This window comes from Meles meles, chromosome 2 (genome assembly GCF_922984935.1).
Source record: "Meles meles chromosome 2, mMelMel3.1 paternal haplotype, whole genome shotgun sequence".
Taxonomy (NCBI): Eukaryota; Metazoa; Chordata; class Mammalia; order Carnivora; family Mustelidae; genus Meles; species Meles meles.
The window spans coordinates 119950136-119968888 of record NC_060067.1 but is presented as its reverse complement, the minus strand read 5'-3'; the positions used below and the strand labels follow the sequence as shown (position 1 = coordinate 119968888).

The 18753-nt window shown below is 37.7% G+C and overlaps 1 protein-coding gene across 3 annotated transcripts in view; it reads right to left on the bottom strand.

Annotated features, from left to right (window-relative positions):
* Positions 1-18753, bottom strand: part of FAM13A (family with sequence similarity 13 member A) — a 364348-nt gene that overhangs the window by 292354 nt on the left and 53241 nt on the right. The window contains exons 2-3 of one of the 3 annotated variants that reach the window (XM_045994271.1): positions 15171-15360; positions 7561-7770 (exon numbers count right to left, since the gene is read on the bottom strand). In XM_045994271.1, the coding sequence (XP_045850227.1) occupies positions 7561-7770; positions 15171-15327 (367 nt within the window). In that variant the 5' untranslated portion in view covers positions 15328-15360. Of the gene's footprint in view, positions 1-7560; positions 7771-15170; positions 15361-18753 lie in introns of those variants that run through there. The other 2 variants (XM_045994281.1, XM_045994291.1) reach the window with 2 other exon arrangements.

Here is an 18753-nt window from a genome sequence, read left to right as displayed (position 1 = left end):
GCAATATCCACTTTAACTGCCAATTCTGTCCTATAGGTACCTTAAAAAAATTATTTTTGCATAGTTTTAAGTGCTACCAACAATCACAAATGTGAAATACTTCCAAAAAGAAAAAAAAAAAAAAAGCAGGGACAGTCTCTTTAATAAATGATGCTGGGAAAACTGGAAAGACACGTCAAAGAATGGAACTAGACCACTATCTTACAACATACAAGAGAATCAATCAAAGTAGATTAAAGACTTGAATGTAAGACCTGAAACCATAAAACATCTAGAAGAAAACATAGATGACAAGATTCTTGATATTGATCTTGGTATTGAATTTTTGGACATAACTCTAAGAAAACAAAAGCAAAAATTAGTGGGACTACATCAAACTAAAAAGCTTCTGCATAGAAAGAAAATAAAACCTACTGAATGGGAGAAAGTATTTACAAACTATATATTTGACAAGGCGTTAATATCCAAAATATATGAAGAACTCAAGCATCTCGACAGCAAAACAAACAAATACAAAAAAAAAAAAAATCAAAACAATCTGATTTTAAAATGGGAAAGGATCTAAACATTTTTCCAAAGAAGACATACAGATGACCAACATACACATAAAGTGTTCAATATCACCATTATCAGGGAAAGGTAAGTCAAAACCACAATAAGATATCAGCTCATATCTGTTAGAACGGCTGTTATCAAAAAGACAAAAAAGAAGTGTTGGAGAGATTGTGGAGAAAAGGAAACTCCAAACACTGCTGGTGGGATGTAAATTGGTGCAGCTACTATGAAAAACAGTATGGAGGTTCCTCAAAAAATTAAGAATAGAATTACCATATGATCCAACCATACCACTTCTAGGTATTTATCTGAGGATGATAAAAACGTGAATCTGAAAAGGTATATGTATCCCTACAGCATTTTTTACAGTACCATTAGATAATACGTACAGACTTATTCTTCTGCAACTCTTTTGTAATTTTTTTTAAAGAGATGGAGAAGTGAACAAGAATTTGAGTTAAAAGTAAAAAAGTGGAGGGAATTGCACTAAATGGCTTGCCTTCTTATAAACAAAAAAGCAAGGGGCAAAGGCATGGCTGAGGAGGATCTGAGACAGAAGCATGGCCAAGGAAGACTGAATTAAAAATGTGAATTCTGGGGCACCTGGATGGCACAGTCAGTTACGCATCTGATTCTTGGTTTTTGCTCAGGTAGTGATCTTAGGGTCATGAGATCGAGCCCCATGTCGGGCTCCATGCTCAGGGTGGAGTCTGCTTCAGACTCTCTGTCCCTCTACCCTTCCCCCTACCCCAAATAAATAAATAGATAAAGAAATAAAGCATATTTCTACATCCCAGCTCTACAGAGGATGATTTAATAGGCATATGATATGACTTGATCTCTAGGGTGCCACAGTTGAGAAGCATTGGCTTAACCTTTATTGAATATTTATTTTTTTTCTGAGTCTTTGCATGGATAAACTCAGTTTCCACAATGAGCTCAGGAAGTAGACCCTACTATCATCTCCATTTAACAGTTAGGGAAATGAAACATGGTAGTTTTAAAATGTCTACAAAGCCTGACACTTCTCCCTTCAAAAGACGGTACCAAATTCCCCTCCCCTTGAATATAAATATCTGCTAGCTTTTAAACTGATAAGTCAGTAGTTATTTAGGACCTATTAACAACACTAAAAGGCATAAGTTCTTAAAGAGAATATTAAAATAGTAACAAAAAACACAAGAAATTATCTATACAGATCAAGAAAACACACCCCAGTAAAAAATTTTTCCTATAGAAAAATCATTTATTTTAAACTCATTTTGTTGCTCCTAGCTATGTCAGTCATTTATGATTTCTAAGACAAAAACATCAATTTTATAAAAATTTCTCACCTAATTAGCACCCACCATAGGCTTTTGCTATTTTTTACTCATACATTTATTAAATTGTGATACATTTGTAAAAACACAGTGTTATGGACTAAATTTTATCTGTACAAAATTCACAGGTTGAAGTCTTAACCCACAATTGACTATATTTGGAGATAGGGCCTTAACGGAAGCTAATTAAGGTTAGATGAAGCCATAAAGGTAGGACCCTAGTCTAATGCACTGGTGTCCTTGCATAAAAGGAAAAAGGCGCTGGGAGAACTCATGCAGAGAAAAGACCACGGGAGAACACACTGAGAAGTTACCATCTGTAAGCCAAGGAGAGCGGTCTTATTAGAAATCCCCCCTGCCAGCACTTTGATCTTGGACTTCCAGCCTCCAGAACTATGAGAAAACAAATTTCTGTTGTTCAGATGAGTCCACATAGAGGACTCTGAAATCCACATCTTTAGCCTTCACCCTTTTCCCCTCAGCACTGGCAGTCATCTTGGTCATCTATTTAAAATGAGCTCCTCTTCATGGCCTCATAATTACCTTCCCCTTGTGACTTCCATCATTTATATTAATGGACCAGTTGTCAAGTTGCCACATCAAGATCTCTCTTCCTTCTTCAATAGCAATAGCAGGATGTGAGAAATATGATCAATAAAGCCCCCCAAAGAGATGATCAGACCCTACCAAGCAAGTAGCACGTGAGCCATTGGCTTAAGTCCCAGATTCACCTGGAGACAGGGAAAGGAGCATTAGTCAGCTGCAAAAGGTTCCTAGAAAGTTCAAGATTGTGCTTCTTCCTTTCCTGACAAAACTTCAGGTCTGACAGGCTAACACATTTTAATAAGTAAGGCCCCACCCTAGGTACAGACAGGAGAGATATGAATTATTGTAGACAAAACAAACAAAAACAACAGTTGCCTCAGGTCTCCTCAAAGCACTTAGTAGAGAGCTCTCTCTGGTGATACTTCAACTTTAGCTTAAAGCTTTCTTCCTAATTTATTAGTTTCTATTCACAACAGTGTGACAAACTGACCTTCTGGCAGCATAGCTCTCCCCAAACATATGGGCATCAGGGTTGGGCCACCACTCTACCCCCCCCCCCCCAACCCACTGTTCTTCAAGTCACATCAACGCAAAACCATAGGGTTATCTTTGACTCCTTTCTTACTCTCATTAACTACTGGCTGCCCTGTTTGTGTTTTCTTTAAAATCCCATTACCCATTTCTGTGGGGATGTTGAGAAAGGTCTGGAGATGGATAGTGGTGATATCTGTACAAAAGTGTGAATGTACTTAATGCCCCTGAGGTGTGTACTTTAAAAAATAGTTAAAACAGTCCAATTTGATGTTACATATACTTTACCTCAATTTTAAAAAGTTCCACTGCCAATTATTTGTCAGATACAAGTTCTTAGGACCAAGACCTAGGTTTCTATGGGTCTTCTAGAGGTTTCCCTGCACCTTCTCATCCATCCATCTCACATAGCACTGCTAAAAAATACTGCTTCCATCCTAGGACTTCTTTCTTCAAAAATTGACTGTTTGAAGGTCAATATTAACTCCTTAATAAAACATTAAAAACACTCTACCATCTAGTCAAAGCCTCCAATTGTTTGTTTGTTTTGGAGAGAGCATGACTATGTGAGGTAGAGGGAGAATCTTATGCAGGCTCTTCGCCCAGCAGAGACCCTGACTCAGGGCTTGGGGCTCCATCTTGAGAGCCCCAAGCTCCATGATCTCTACCCTGAGTCCAAATCAACAGTTGGATGCTTATCCCACTAAGTCACCCAGGGTGTCCCTCAACCTACTTTTAAAATTATTCCATTTACTAATTTCCTGTAGTATGCACAGCTCTATTAACATTTCTGTCTCACACTGATGGTGTTTTTGCTCATGCCTTTTTCCTTGCCTATATGATTTTTCCTCTCCAAAGTTATATGCCCCATTTTACTTTTTCTCTGACCGCCATAATCCAGACCGATTTCCCTCTCTCTTTGTTACCACTGACAGGATGTTCTTACCACTCATCTGAAGTACCATACACATACCACACACATTCTACCTCCTCAATTAAATCACACACTCCTTAAAGTCAGAATGCTTAATCTTTTATTTCTTAGTAACATCCTATGTCTATGTAGGAGAGGCTAAATAAATATTGATGGACTGATCCAATTTCAACTCATCAAGTAACAACAAAAAACATCCATTGTAACATGGACATATTTGCATTTATATTACGGAAGATTTTCAAAAGGGAACATTCAAATAAAGGAATTTCTAATTAATCATAAATGAAATGAATGGTATCCTAAAATCTTTTTATTGCTTGCAGTCCACATCTATCCCCAAAACATAGCTGAGATTGTTAAAGAGAACAGATATGTTATTGGCCCACCCAAGTAAGGACAAGAGATTTAAAAAAAAAAAATCATGAAATATTGCCAAGCTGAGACAATTATACTAGAAACCTCAGTTGAGAGGCGAGTTGTTGCAGTCAGAGGTAAGTTTAATAAGACCACAGGAAAGGATGATCACTGAAGTGCTTTAGAGTCTCTCGTAAATAGGAACTGTCTAAATCAGGGCTGTGCCTCAAGCACAAGGTTCTGGCAGACATCAGTTTCAGATGGAAGCTTCTGATAAATACCTGGTATGCAGAAATATCAGTCTGCTAACTAAAGATACAATCTCAAAGCCTGAGACACCAGTCAAGTCTAAAGTTGATAATCTGGTATATAAAACAAAGAACCTAAATGGTGTTCTTCTACACACAGGGTCACTGTTGATGTGCACAATCAAAGGAGGATCCAGAGCAGCAGCGAGGCTTAGAGGCGGCACTTGGAATGTCCTCAGTGGAAGCTTTGGTTTAGCTTAGGTGTCTGAAAAAAATACTTAGTTGAGGCTCTACAATTCTAGCCCACAAAGCATGGAAGAGAGGATCTTGATGTGAGAAATTACAAAATACCTTGCTTTTTACACAGGATAGAATTTGAAGGCCATATATATATATATATATATATATATATATATATATATATAATTTTTTTCTTTTTTAAAGAAATCTGGCATGGGGTGGTGACAGAATATAAAAGCAATTTAATCTTGGGGCACCTGGGTGGCTCAGTGGGTTAAAGCCTCTGCTTTCAGCTCAGGTCATGATCCCAGGGTCCTGGGATCGAGCCCCGCATCGGGCTCTCTGCTCAGCGGGGAGCCTGCTTTCACCTCTCTATCTGCCTGCCTCTCTGCCTACTTGTGATCTCTGCCTGTCAAATAAATAAATAAAATCTTAAAAAAAAGCAATTTAATCTGCTATTATGAAGACTGTAATATAAAAGTAGGGTAACCTTAACTAAGAAGTTTTATCAAAACACATTTATGACATATTTATTACATTTTAATGGCCAAGTGTAACATTGCCTTTAGTGAGTCTGAAAAGAGCCTTGCCACTTCTAGCTTTCACATGACCAGCTGTCGCGTGTGCCCATCTACTCTAAGAGTACCAAATACAGTGTAAACCAAGAAAAGCACAGTAGCTCTTTTCTACCTGAATTATTAAAGAGAAATTTATTTTCAGAGGCTATACGATCTAATAGCTAAAAGCATACTTTATTCCCTCCCCTCACTTAGCAGCTTACAACTAGTAGGTACCTCCATTAACATCTCCTTTATTGAACATCTCAGACCTCACCCTAAAACTTTTCAGGAAGTGAGAGAATACTACTCCTAAGGTCAAAGTCAGTATCTCTGCCCCATTCAGAATTTGTTATTTGTGTATAATCACACAACTCCTTAAGCTGGGTATACAACCAGCCTTACTTTTAGAATGATATCACTTGCTTTTAATGATGCAAATCAATTTTTCTGGGCACCAGAGAGAAAGGTCATTAATGAGAACTAAATTACAAAGAAGAGCTAAAGTATAATCAAATATTACTATAATGTAACAAAAACACTAAAACAGTACATTCTCTTTACCAAATGAAAGCTATTCTAAGAAATGTCATAAAACCATTTAAAATTCACGACTATTCACAAATATTAGTATAATATCATTAATATTAGTATCTTAAAATTAAGACATACTATTAATAAAGATTCTTAGTAATACTATTTGATTACTAAATATTTTGTATGAAAGACATATTTAAATCTTCAACTAGCTTTTTTTTTTTTTTTTTTTTTTTTAAAGATTTATTTTTTTGAAAGATAGAGATTACAAGTAGGCAGAGAGGCAGGCAGAGAGAGAGAGATTGGAGGAAGCAGGCTCCCAGCCAAGCAGAGAGCCCGATGCGGGGCTTGATCCCAGGACCCTGGGATCATGACCTGAGCCGAATGCAGAGGCTTTAACCCGCTGAGCCACCCAGGCGCCCCTTCAACTAGCTTTTGTAGCAATTATTTTTTAATGACTTATAGAAATTTATCCTAAAACTTAACATCTCCATGACAAGGGTAAAATATTCTTATAAGAATCAGTTAAGGAGCAATGGCTACCTCCTTCAGATCTTCATACATATAAACATGAAAAAGTTCTTTTTCTAATGAACAAGGCTCACACAGGTCACTTACTATCACTTACCGATATAGGAAGCTTTATTAAAAGCACTTAGATGACCCAAACAAGCGGTCCTGCAATTTTCGCTCTTCTATTTGATCCCTGTTTTTCAGTAGACTACACCATACAACAAGGCCTTCTGGCATACCCACTCTTTGGCATACTACATGGGAATAATTACACTGCTGCTTTAAAGGAATGTGGTTTTAAGTAATATCCTTTTTAATTTGGCAATTAGCACTCTTAAAAATATATGTTCTCTTTTTCACTCTAACCTGGTACAAATCAGGAAAGAAATTCTTTTCAAGCCTAAATCATTTTTCTTACTATATTTAAGAGAAAGAACTAAATAATGATTATGACTATAATTACTACCTTTAAAAATCAAGTTTCTTCATTCAAAAAAATCACTTCATAATGCAATCAAAAACCAATTTTCCTCCAGTTGTGTAAAATGAACACAATCATTTTAGGACTCAATCTTGCTTATGAGAGAACACCACTTATGTGTGCTTATGGTGTGCTTATGATAGCACACCACTGGCCTTTCAGTCAAAGGTCACTAACCAATAATTAATATCCCCTACATAGAATTTAATGCCTTATTCTCACTCCTTCTAAGATAGTCACTAGTCAGAAAAGAATTCCTTTGGTCCACAAACATTAGGGCTTTTCAGTATTAACTATTCATCTGCCAACAGTCTCAGAAATTACACTTACTAGTGGTATTTCATAATCAGTTTAATATTATTTTAGGGTAGAAAATGGGGGCCTCGAGTAACTAAAATAGAAAGATGGTGGTGATGGAGAGACCACTAATATTTAAAAGCTTAGCGCCTGGGTGGCTCAGTGGGTTAAGCCTCTGCCTTCGGCTAGGGTCATGATCCCAGGGTCTTGGGATCGAGCCCTGCATCCGGCTCTCTGCTCAGCGAGGAGCCTGCTTCCCAGTCTCTCTCTGCCTGCCTCTCTGCCTACTTGTGATCTCTGTCAAATAAATAAATAAATAAAATATTAAAAAAAAATAAAAGCTTAGCTTAATATTTAAATGTAGGTGCTTAATATAGAAAAGGTTAGTTTTAGCTGAAAAATAGAACTGGTTGAAGCACTAGAAGGCTTGAACCGCACTAACCCTGAAAGAGCTGAACGAATCGAGGGTGCAGGGCCGCGGTGACCACGCTCTCCGGCAGCTCCCGCAGGAAGAGCTTCAACAGACTGGCCGCTGAGCAGACGTCCCCATCTTTCCCGAGCTCCACAGGGGCTCCACTCTCAAATTTCCATCGGAGCTGTTCCACCACTTTCACGTTGCCATTCACTCTGAAGAGGCCTTCCTGGGTGAGTCCTGGAGCAGGAGGGCAGACCCACAGAGAATAAACAGAGGTCTCTCATGGACAGATGCTAACTCTAGAGAAGAGCAGCCACAAAATAAATAAATCTCACTATAGGATTATCCAGTACTGCAACATGTTCACATTTTGCAAAAATGCTTTCCTACTATAATAGATCTTCACACCTACTATGTATCAACTGAAGAGATCATATGGGCTTGTTCTAAAAGCTGACCTCTAAAAATAAGGTTAGGACACACAGAAATATAAAACAGATGCCATTCTACAAAGAATTTGCATTCATATAATCTGCAGTACATTACAGAAACTTACCCTGGGCTCCAACAGCAGCTTAGCATTAATTAAAACTATTAAAAAAAAAACACTAAAATGTATGTAAGAAACTTCTTAACTGTATGTGATTACTTTTGTAATAATTAAGAAATATTCTTTAGTATTCACTGAATTCCAAGGATAAAACTCTAGGAGAATACAAGGTAGCATAAGACAAGTTGCTTGCCTTCTACCAGTTGACAGGGATATTATTGTTGGCAGGGGTCAGCACAGAAGGCTCCACAAGGGAGTTTTTGATGCTTTGCACCATCTTTGGCTAAAGCATAAGGAAGATGGGAAGACTGGGGCTGATGAACTGTGAAGCTAATGAAGTTTAAGCTTCAGGGCCCCTTCATTTATTTAGGTCCTTTCCAATGCTTGTCCCTAATTCTTTTTCTTAATTTTGTATTCTTCTTCTTAAAAACGGCCCCCAAAGGGTTAAGCAGCAGGAGACATAAAACCTGGATTTATGACTGAAAAGAGGAATATATGAATTAAGAGGCAGAGATAGGACAGCATAAAGGAAGATAAACAAATAGAAATGTGGAGTGTTTAGGTCAAAAAGCGGTGGGATAATAAAATGGAAGAAATGGGATAGGGCCACAAATGACAAGTTCAACAGCGAGGACATGGGGTGCCCAGCTGCCTCAGTCTGTAGAACATGCAACTCTTGATCGTAGAGTCATGAGTTTGAGCCCCACATTGGGAGCAGATCTTAAAGACCTTACTCAAAAAGGCCTTCTCATGGGAGATGGAGAGGAGAGGGAGTTGAGGGAAACTGGAAGGGGAGATGAACCATGAGAGACTATAGACTCTGAAAAACAACCAGAGGGTTATGAAGGGGCGGCGGGAGGTTGAGGAACCAGGTGGTGGGTAATAGGGAGGGCACGTACTGCATGGAGCACTGGGTGTGATGCCAAAACAATGAACACTGTTATGCTGTAAATAAACAAATAAAAATAAAAAAAAAATTACAAAAAAAAAAAGGCCTTCTCATGGGAGCATTAAGGGGTGCGGGAACACAATAAAATCAAGGAGTACAGAAGATCTTGCTAACTGAGAAGAGAATGGAGGGCAGAAAGCTTGCCTTAGGGAACCACATTCTACCTTAAGGCAGTAAGAAAGACAGATTCCTGTGGGAAGGGTGAAAAGGAGAGAAAAAAGTTGATTGGGTAACTGAGTACAAAAGGGAAGTAAGGAAGAGGAAGAGTTGGAAGGTAATTTTAAGGTTTAAAAACTAGGGAATCCAGGAAAAAGGACTGTGAAGGATCAGGTGAAGTGGGGGTGGGGGATGGTAGCTGGCTTAGGGGAAAGGTAATGATTTCCAGTTCAGGGTACTGGGTTCAAGGAGACAGAACATCACGGAAGAAAGCCAGCCAGCCTGTGGAGGCATGTTGAAGATATAAGGAGCAATCTCTCTAGAGAAGAGCAACACAAGGACTCAACTGGCCACTCTTCTTTGGAGAGTCTAATGGTGACATTTAGCAGTAACATAAGGACTGAAGCCCACTGGAATTATTCAGATGAGGGGGTGTTTGTTTATATTAGTTTGCTTCTTTTTCTTACCTGGTAATTGTATTGCTCTTTCTAAAGAAAAAGAAGAAAGCAAATTTCATACTAGTTTGTAGTATGATAAAATATTTTATGAACCTTTCAATTCAAGAAGTACATAGTAAGTACCTAGCCCCATGTTAAGGAACTTAAAAAAAAAAAACATGAAAAAAAATTCAAATGCTAGCATTATCCCTATGGCACTTGTAGACTGGTAAGATGTTTGCATGTACACTTTTGATGTAAAGAACACAAATCTCAAAAGCTGACATGAATTTTAGCGCCAATTTTGACAAAAGTCCGTGAAACCAGAGAGGATATTAAAAGTATTTCCCCAACCAGTGTGACCAGGGCACCATGTAATCAGAGGAGATACCAATCAGAATGTGTGGCAGGCAGCTTCTCAAATGGCCCCAACAATGCCCATCTTCGAGTATCCACACCCATGTGGAATCCCTTCCCCTTGCATGGGGTCTGGATCTAGTGCCTTGCTTCTAACCAGGAGACTGTAACAAGATTATGTGATTGGGTTCTAATCTTGGTTTTGACCTTAGGTTATACAAGACTGATGTTCATCTTACTTGTTTGTTTCTCTCTGGCTCTGCAGGCTTACTCACTCTGATGAATCAGCTGCTTTTTATTTGGTTAGCTACCTCATGAAGAGGTCCACGTGGCAGGGAATGGAGGGTGGTTTCTCAAAAACAGCCAGTGAGTAACTAAGACCCTCAGGTGGACAGCCCACAGGGAACTGAATCCTGCTAACAATCACGTGAATGGGCTTGGAAGTGAACCTTCCCGCAGTCAAGTACTGTTATGACTAAAGCCTCAGCCAACACCAGACTGCAGCCTTACAAGAGCCCCTAAGACAGAAGATACAGCTAGACTGTGCCCAGATTCCTGCCACACAGAAACTGTGAGATAAGAAACACTGTTGTTTTAAACTACGTGTTTTGGGGTAACCTGTTACACAACAGGTAAATATGATGTCATTTCCTTTAATACTGCAGAATCTCGGTTACTGAGAGACTTCCCATTTAACTCATTTTTTTTTTTCAAGATTATTTATTTATTTATTTGACAGAGAGAGATCACAAGTAGGCAGAGAGGCAGGCAGAGAGAGTGAGAGGGAAGCAGGCTCCCTGCTGAGCAGAGAGCCTGATGCGGGACTCGATCCCAGGACCCTGAGATCATGACCTGAGCTGAAGGCAGCGGCCCAAACCACTGAGCCACCCAGGCGCCCCCCCCCCGTTTAACTCATTTTTAAAGCTTCCAAGGTCTATTTCCTCCATTCTACAAGCTTTATCTGTAACTTCAGAAATGTGTATTGCCTTCAACAGACAGAACCCCAAAAATAGCACCCGTCTCTGGTCAAGGCCCAAATCATGAAAATTTAGAATTCTACATATCTACTCAGCTCCTGAGCCTGTTTTTGGCCAGCAAATGACTCTTGGACCTGATTTCACAGTGTTGTTCTAGCTTTGACCTTAGGTTTTCTTTTCCAACTAGGCTTTTTGACCCTTCCCTCAAATAAATATTTCCAGTTATTCCAAAGTAATTACCCAGCTCTAAGAACTGGCTTTGGTCCTTCAAGGTCCCTGGATCCCACTGCCCTTTACTGGCAGAGAGATAAGGTATTAACTAAGGAAGTCACTGAGGTTCATGCTTCTCAACTAATTTTTTCTGTCCCTATTCCATTTATTTGTTTAACTCTCTTCCCTCAAAAAATATTTCTCACCCAAACAATTCTTATGCTACCCAGTGATTTTCAACTAGGGGCACCTTACCCCTGGTTCTATTACACTTAGGGGGAAAAAACCCATATGGTTTTTTAAAGCCCTAACAATTTTATAATATATCCAATACCCATATGGAGGCTTACCAGACTTATTACCTCTCAATTTTCCTACTTCAAATTTTTAGGAAATGGTGATTGTAAAAGAAATGTTTAGAGGAAGGAGATGCTTAGAAGGCTTTGTGAAGTTATTCTCGTATATTTCTGAGATTCTCTTATATTTTATTTCAGGAGGTACAGGTTAATCAACATGGAACAGCAACTTAATAATTGGTTTAACAATGAAAAAATTACATCAACGAAATAATATCTACACCATTGACAGTTACCTTCCTGTATAATTGAGATATTTATTTCAAAATAGTATGAACATGTTAGAAACTGAAAATGCCAGAAGTCAGAATTTGCTTAACTGGCACACTTTGGCCCAGAAAATAAGACAATGTATGAGCATATTCTGACACCTGGTGGTAAGTGGAGAATTCTACACTATTTAAAATGGTACATCCCATAGGATTTTCGTGCTAAAGAGAAGGAATCCAGTTTACACCATCAGCAAGATTAGTTATTTTCAAACAGTATAAAGATGATCTAGCTCATAACGTGTAAAATTTTCCTTCAAATGGGAAAAATCACGTATTTTTTTCTTGTCTTTTTTTTTTTTAGGATAAAGTTCAAAGTCTTTCTAAAAGACCATCATATAAGACCTTAACAAACCCTTTCTGTCCTCAAATTCTTTCATAACAAAGAGTTTTCCCTCACATTGTTAAAGGTCTACATGTACTGTGGTCATACTTTGATGTTTAATGTATCTACCTAGGGTTAAATAATATGACCAATTATCCCTACTTCTGATGCCTTACAGAGGCCCTACTGTATAGTGCATTGTAGGTGTATAATAAGGAGAGGCACAATACATATCTGTTGACTTAAAAAAATACAAAATAATTAATGAAACTAATTGAAGTACCTTCCTCACAAACTTCATTCCACCCTTCAGACTTCTACAAAGTTTTTGGTTTGTGAGCATGGTAGTTTCAGACATAGTAAAGAACTTCTCGTTGTCTACACAATAATTAACTACACAGCCTTTGAAAATATAGGCTAGGTGCCCTACCCACCTTAGCTTGCCAAGCCAAGAGTCTGATTCCATGCATCTGAAGTTATCACCAATGGATGGGTATTCTGAAAAGATTCCACTAGTGATTCTATTTCACATTTCTAGGTAAGAATAACTGATTTTCTATTTTATATTTCTAGTTAAGAAGGACTGATTGAACCTATTAAAATGTTTAGTTTGCATTAACCTGAATATATCCAACTAACCTATAACTATGGGTAAGAAGAGATAGAAGAAAACCAATACCTAATTCAGATTTTGCCAAAATGTTCATAGAGTAATGTTGTGAATTTAACTGGCTCAACTCTTACAGAGTTGATTATAAATGCACATACTTTTGACTCAGGTCTACATATATACCCACCGTGCTTGAAATGACCTGTGAGAAAGGCTGGTCACTGAATCATTGCTTACAGACAGCAAAAGACTGTATACAATTCAATATTCATCAGCACGCGACCGCTTAAATGATACGTGTATCTGGTCAGTGTGTAAGGGAAAAAAGAATTACATGAGTAAAGCTTTTTATGCAATATGGAAAGATCCCCACAATATACTGCTAAATGACTTTTTAAAAAGATTTTTAACAGTGTGAATGGTATGCTGTATTTATGTTCACAGGGAAAAAAAGAACATATGCATGTATGAATATATATATTCATAAAATATCTTTGTAAGACTATATCAGCTGCTGGTGAAGTAATGTTGTTTCTGAGAGGAGAAATGAATAATCAGGGGACAGGTTTTAGAGGGAGAGATTTTTCAGTGCATATCCAGTATTTTGTACCACATGATTATTAACAACTATTCAATAATTTCTTAAAACTTAAAAATTTTTTAAAACATAAAAATGAAAATGATTTTACATAAGTGCAACCCCAAGAGGCTACAACTCAGTCATTATTAGGTAAAAGATCAGAACACTGACTATACCAAAACCAAAATATTTTAGGTAGTCATACTTTGTATTCAAATGAGTAATACTGAACAACCCTATTTAAGAGATTAAATGAATTACCTAGAGATCCATTTATATCTAAATCAATAGCATACAGTTTTACTCAGTACTGAGTGTTTCTGAGATCTTCAGAGCTCTCACAATTTAATGTGATTTCAAGACCCTGGAGGTCGAGGTCCCATCTTACCGCCATACTGTATACTATACCTTTTTGGTTTAATTTGTTTAAAGTATTTGAATAAACCCAGAGCTCTTCTCTAAGTTACCTGTCTGCAGCTTATCATCCTCTAAAAATAAGGGGATAGCGCCTATAAAGTAAGGATACAAGCCTGGCTCTTCAGTTTTGTCTTCTACATACCTAGTAACCTGAGCAAAGAGTTGCTTTTTCAGTTAACAAAACACCTGACCTTTTGAGGGCTGAACTACGTGCCATACCCTTCCTGTCACAAGCTGACTCACATTCCTACAGAGGAACAGATACACTCTGCTTCTCACGTATTTCCAATGAAGGATTGTTCTTAGTAGGGGGAAATGAACTCGTAATCATGGGGAGATAAGGAAACAAACTGCACAAAGTATAGAATGCCTCTGAAGTCTCAAGTTTTGCCTTTAAAAATTCTTACTAATTTTAAACTCTATCCTGCAATGAGTCTTTTGTGTAGAAATGTTGTTTCACTATAGAAAACAATGAAAATTCCAAGCTTTTCCCCTCACAAGATTTCCTTTCCCAACCTGCTAAAGCTTATTGACATTTATTATGTAATTTGGGTTTTTTCCTATAATATTGCCCTAGTTTGAAAAGCATGAATGTTGGGGATATGGAAGAATTTTCTCTCTACTTCTCCAAGTTTTTAAGTCCCATTTTAAATTAAAATCATTTTAAAAAGCTGTGAGATAGATCTTAAAAACAGATTTATCTTTTAATCATTCAATGAACTATATTATTCTCCAACTTTTTTACATGCTTAATTCTATCACTTCAAAAGTAAATGACCCCCTATAACAGGCTATATGCCATACTTCTTCCCCCCCTTTTTTAGTATCCCTACCGAGCTTATGAAAGCAATCAAGGCATCTGGTAAGTTCAGGACTGAACTCAGCTGAAAAAGATACCCCAGAAGTGTTTTGTTTTACTAAAAATTACTCAGTTGGAATCTAATGAATCAAGAGAAGTCACTGTTGTTAGAACAGTGTATTTTATTTAATTTTTATTTTCTTTTAGATTTTATTTGACACAGAGAAAGGGAAAGAGAGAGAGAGAGCATGCACACACAAGCAGGGGGAGCCGCAGACAGAGATAGGGAGGAGCAGACTCCCCACTGAGCAGGGAGACTCTGGGATTATGACCTGAGCCTAAGGCAGACACTTAGCCAACTGAGCCACCCAGGTGCCCCAGAACAGTGTATTTTAGAACTCAAAACTAGGAATCACTCCAAATTAGAAACATTCAGTTTCCTGGTAAATTGAACAGTGGTGTCAAAATAACATTACACCGTAATAATGCTCTTAATGTCCTTTATAAAGGAAAAGCTATATTACATAATTTGATATTCTAATTAAGGTGCTTTAGGTAATATACTAACACATGGTGAAGTTCACACGGAAACCACCTTCTCGTGCGAAGGAACAGTAAACGCAACAGAATGAAACCGCGACTTACCATGCTTCACCAGGAACTCCACTATAGTCCCCACTATGGCTGGGACACCGTTCTCCGTGAGCCCCTGCTGCTCAAGATCTTGGAGGCTGACTCCAAATAACTTCTTATAGGTCGAGCTCCTCGGGTCATTTAGTGGCACCGCCACTATCTTTTTCATGTCTTCTTTCAGCCGAACTGCGGCTTTACTTTGCTTAAAAAAACATAAGAAAAAAGAGCAGTCAGTCATATTTACCACAGGGGGTTGCATGGCTACCTGAGTTGAAATGCAAGAGTCCGGAGACCCATAGGAGGGGTTCTTCACTAATTTTTACTTCCACTCAGGTCAAAACTACTAAAATCTCTCACAGGTTGCCCAGTGTTATGAATGGCACATACTGATAGAATAGTTAAAAGGAATGAAAAAATGAGAAACCTGAAGCCACAACTTAACTGTAGCTAAGGGAGGGAGCAATAAATACACTGCAGTAGCTAAGATAGATTATTACAGTAACCAAGGGGTGTGACCAGAAGCACCTGGTTAACCAGAAGAGAAACTCACACAAGATCACTGAAACTCCATGTAGATCCTAGAACCACAAGAGGTTTCTGAAGATGAAAATCTATCTGGATGCCATTTTAAAGTAGCTTTAATTTGGAGTCTTAGAAAAACTACATTTAAGTAGAGTGAACATTTGTTTTTCTGATTTAATTACATCTGTGAATATCTCTTCAGTATTTTGGCACATAAAATCAGCTCGGTTCTCACTGAAGTTCAAAATATTCCATCTCTGAAACAGCAACACCTCAGGTAGTCACAATTTAAACATTTTCACAAGCCTGCACATATTATAAAGTTAAAAAGTGCAGCTTATATTTAACTGATTCATATTATCACTAGAATGAAAAATCCACACAAATGTTTCTTTCTTTTAATGGAAATGTGTACCCCAAGGGAGTATTACATTACACCATATTAAATTTTATCTTTTATAACTAAATGAGGGATTTTCTTTTTAAAGCATGTGTGCTATATAAATGTTATGTATTTATGAGTCTAAACACTGAAAAGCTGGAAGAATGCAAACCGTTTTATCTGGAGACAGAGGCAGTGGATTGGGGGAAATTTTCACTCTCTGAGAATGAATGTAGCAACCAACCAAAGTGTAAATACTGTAAGTGCAAGCTCCTGTAGTATTACCACCTAAAAGCAGAAACCTTACCTCCAGTTTAGAATTGAGGAAACCAAGATCAGAGTTAAGTAATTTAGCAGAAGTCACAGAACTGGTAACTTTTATCCTCCTCTAGGTGCATGTTCCTCTCAAAGTGAGATTTATATTAATGTCCTAGTGCAGTTTGTATATAATTATAGTAACATACTATAATCAACTCTGTATATGACCCGAGGAAATGACAAAGTTAATTCTATAATCTTGATTTTGAGTATGGTCCCTATATTTTCAATTTGATTTTGGATCTTATAATCTACAGAATCAAACCAACTTCCATTGAGATGTTTACTTATTTTGGTAGGTCATATTTGAAAGCCAGATTTTTCTAATGAAAATTCAACAATTGTAAAGTTATAATAGGGATTTAGTATCTATATTATAGATAATACTACAGATTTAGTATCTATTAATATTATTTTATCATGGTGTTAGCTACTACAGAGTACTAGTATGGGCAGTAACTATGACCTATTGCTAAGGAAACTATTAATTTATCAATTAAGCCAAATTTATAATAGCTAATAATTTTTTGTGAGGACCCAAAAACCTATTAACCTCCTTCAACTTAACATGAGAAATTTCAGTCAACCAGGTGTATCTGGTGAGCAAGAAGCCAAAAAGTAACCAGTATTAATGAAACTTTGAAAATACTCTCAAAATGTAGCATTAAAAACAGCTGGCAATATAAGGTTAAATCCTATGCTTTTTTTTTCAGTGTTCCAAGATTCATTGTTCATGCACCACACCCATTGCTCCATGCAGTATATGCCCTCCTTAATACCCACCACCAGGCTCATCCAACCCCGACCCCTCTCCCCTCCAAACCCCTCAATTTATTTCTCAGAGTCCACAGTCTCTCATGGTTTGTCTTCCCTTTCGATTTCCCAGAACGCACTTCTCCTCTCCATCTCCCAATGTCTTCCATGTTATTCCTTATGCTCCACAAGTAAGTGAAACCATACAATAATTGACTTTCTCTGCTTGACTTATTTCACTCAGCATAATCTCCTCCAGTCCCATCCATGCTGATACAAAAGTTGGGTATGCATCCTTTCTGATGGAGGTGTAATACTCCATTGTATATATGGACCACATCTTCTTTATCCATTCGTCTGTTGAAGGGCATCTTGGCTTTTTCCAAAGTTTGGCAACTGTGGTCATTGCTGCTATGAACATTGGGGTACAGATGGCCCTTCTTTTCACTACATCTATATCTTTGGAATAAATACCCAGTAGTGAAACTGCAGGGTCATAGGGTAGCTCTATTTTTAATTTCTTAAGGAATCTCCACACTGTTCTCCAAAGTGGCTGCACCAACTTGCATTCCCAATAACAGTGTAAGAGGGTTCCCCTTTCTCCACATCCTCTCCAACACTTGTTGCTTACTGTCTTGTTGATTTTGGCCATTCTGACTGGTGTAAGGTGGTATCTCAATCTGGTTTTATAAATCCTGCACATTTTATTTTATCTTCTTATAGGGACAATACAGCATAGTGTTTTGGAGCATGGAACCAGGCTTCCTGTTTCAAGTTTCATTCTGCTCTAATTAGCTGTGAACCTTGGACAAATCACTTGACTTCTGTGTGCCTATTTCCCCATCTGTGAAACGGTGATGCTAAGAGTTCCTCTCTCATGTGGATATAGGAGACTGAAATGAATTCACATACATAAAGGAATGAGAAGAGCACTTGGCACACTAATTATGGATTGTTACAAATCATTACAACCACCATCACCATCATCCTTATCTTCCAGGAAGTTATCCTGATTTCTTCTTTAGAAAATGGAGATACACTTAATAATTTCTACACTCAGTGTGAGACCCAAGTTTGCTGTTTAAGAAGGCATCGTGGTCAAGACATGTTTGGTGGGTAGTCTGATAATCTAGTTATTCTCTATATATCTCTAATATCCTATAATATGTAAGAATGACTTCTGAATGATACATATATACAAAATTGTTCCATCTGTATCAGAATTCCCAAAGTTTTTATTAGAAAGTCAAGGTTTTCTTGGAAATGCTTGAGTTTAACACCTTGAATTAGTGCTCTTTCTGCTAACACCCCTGCTCTTCACTCCGTCCTTTAGTCAGAACTGCAGACAGCAGGTTAGGTCTCCTGTTAGTAGACCGTGTAGAGAAGGAATCTTGGTGTTATGGACTAGAAAGTATTCAAGGAACAGCCAGGCAATGGACCTCACAGACGCGGAAGTGATTGCAAATTAAACCAGCTGTTTACTCAATATAAAGCCGCACCACACTGAAAATTTATATGTAATCATAATGAAAGAACCTCTGTTTTCAATTGGTAAGTAATTCAGGTTAACATTTGAAAAATAAATAATGTTTAAAAAAAAAAAACAAAACACAGGGCGCC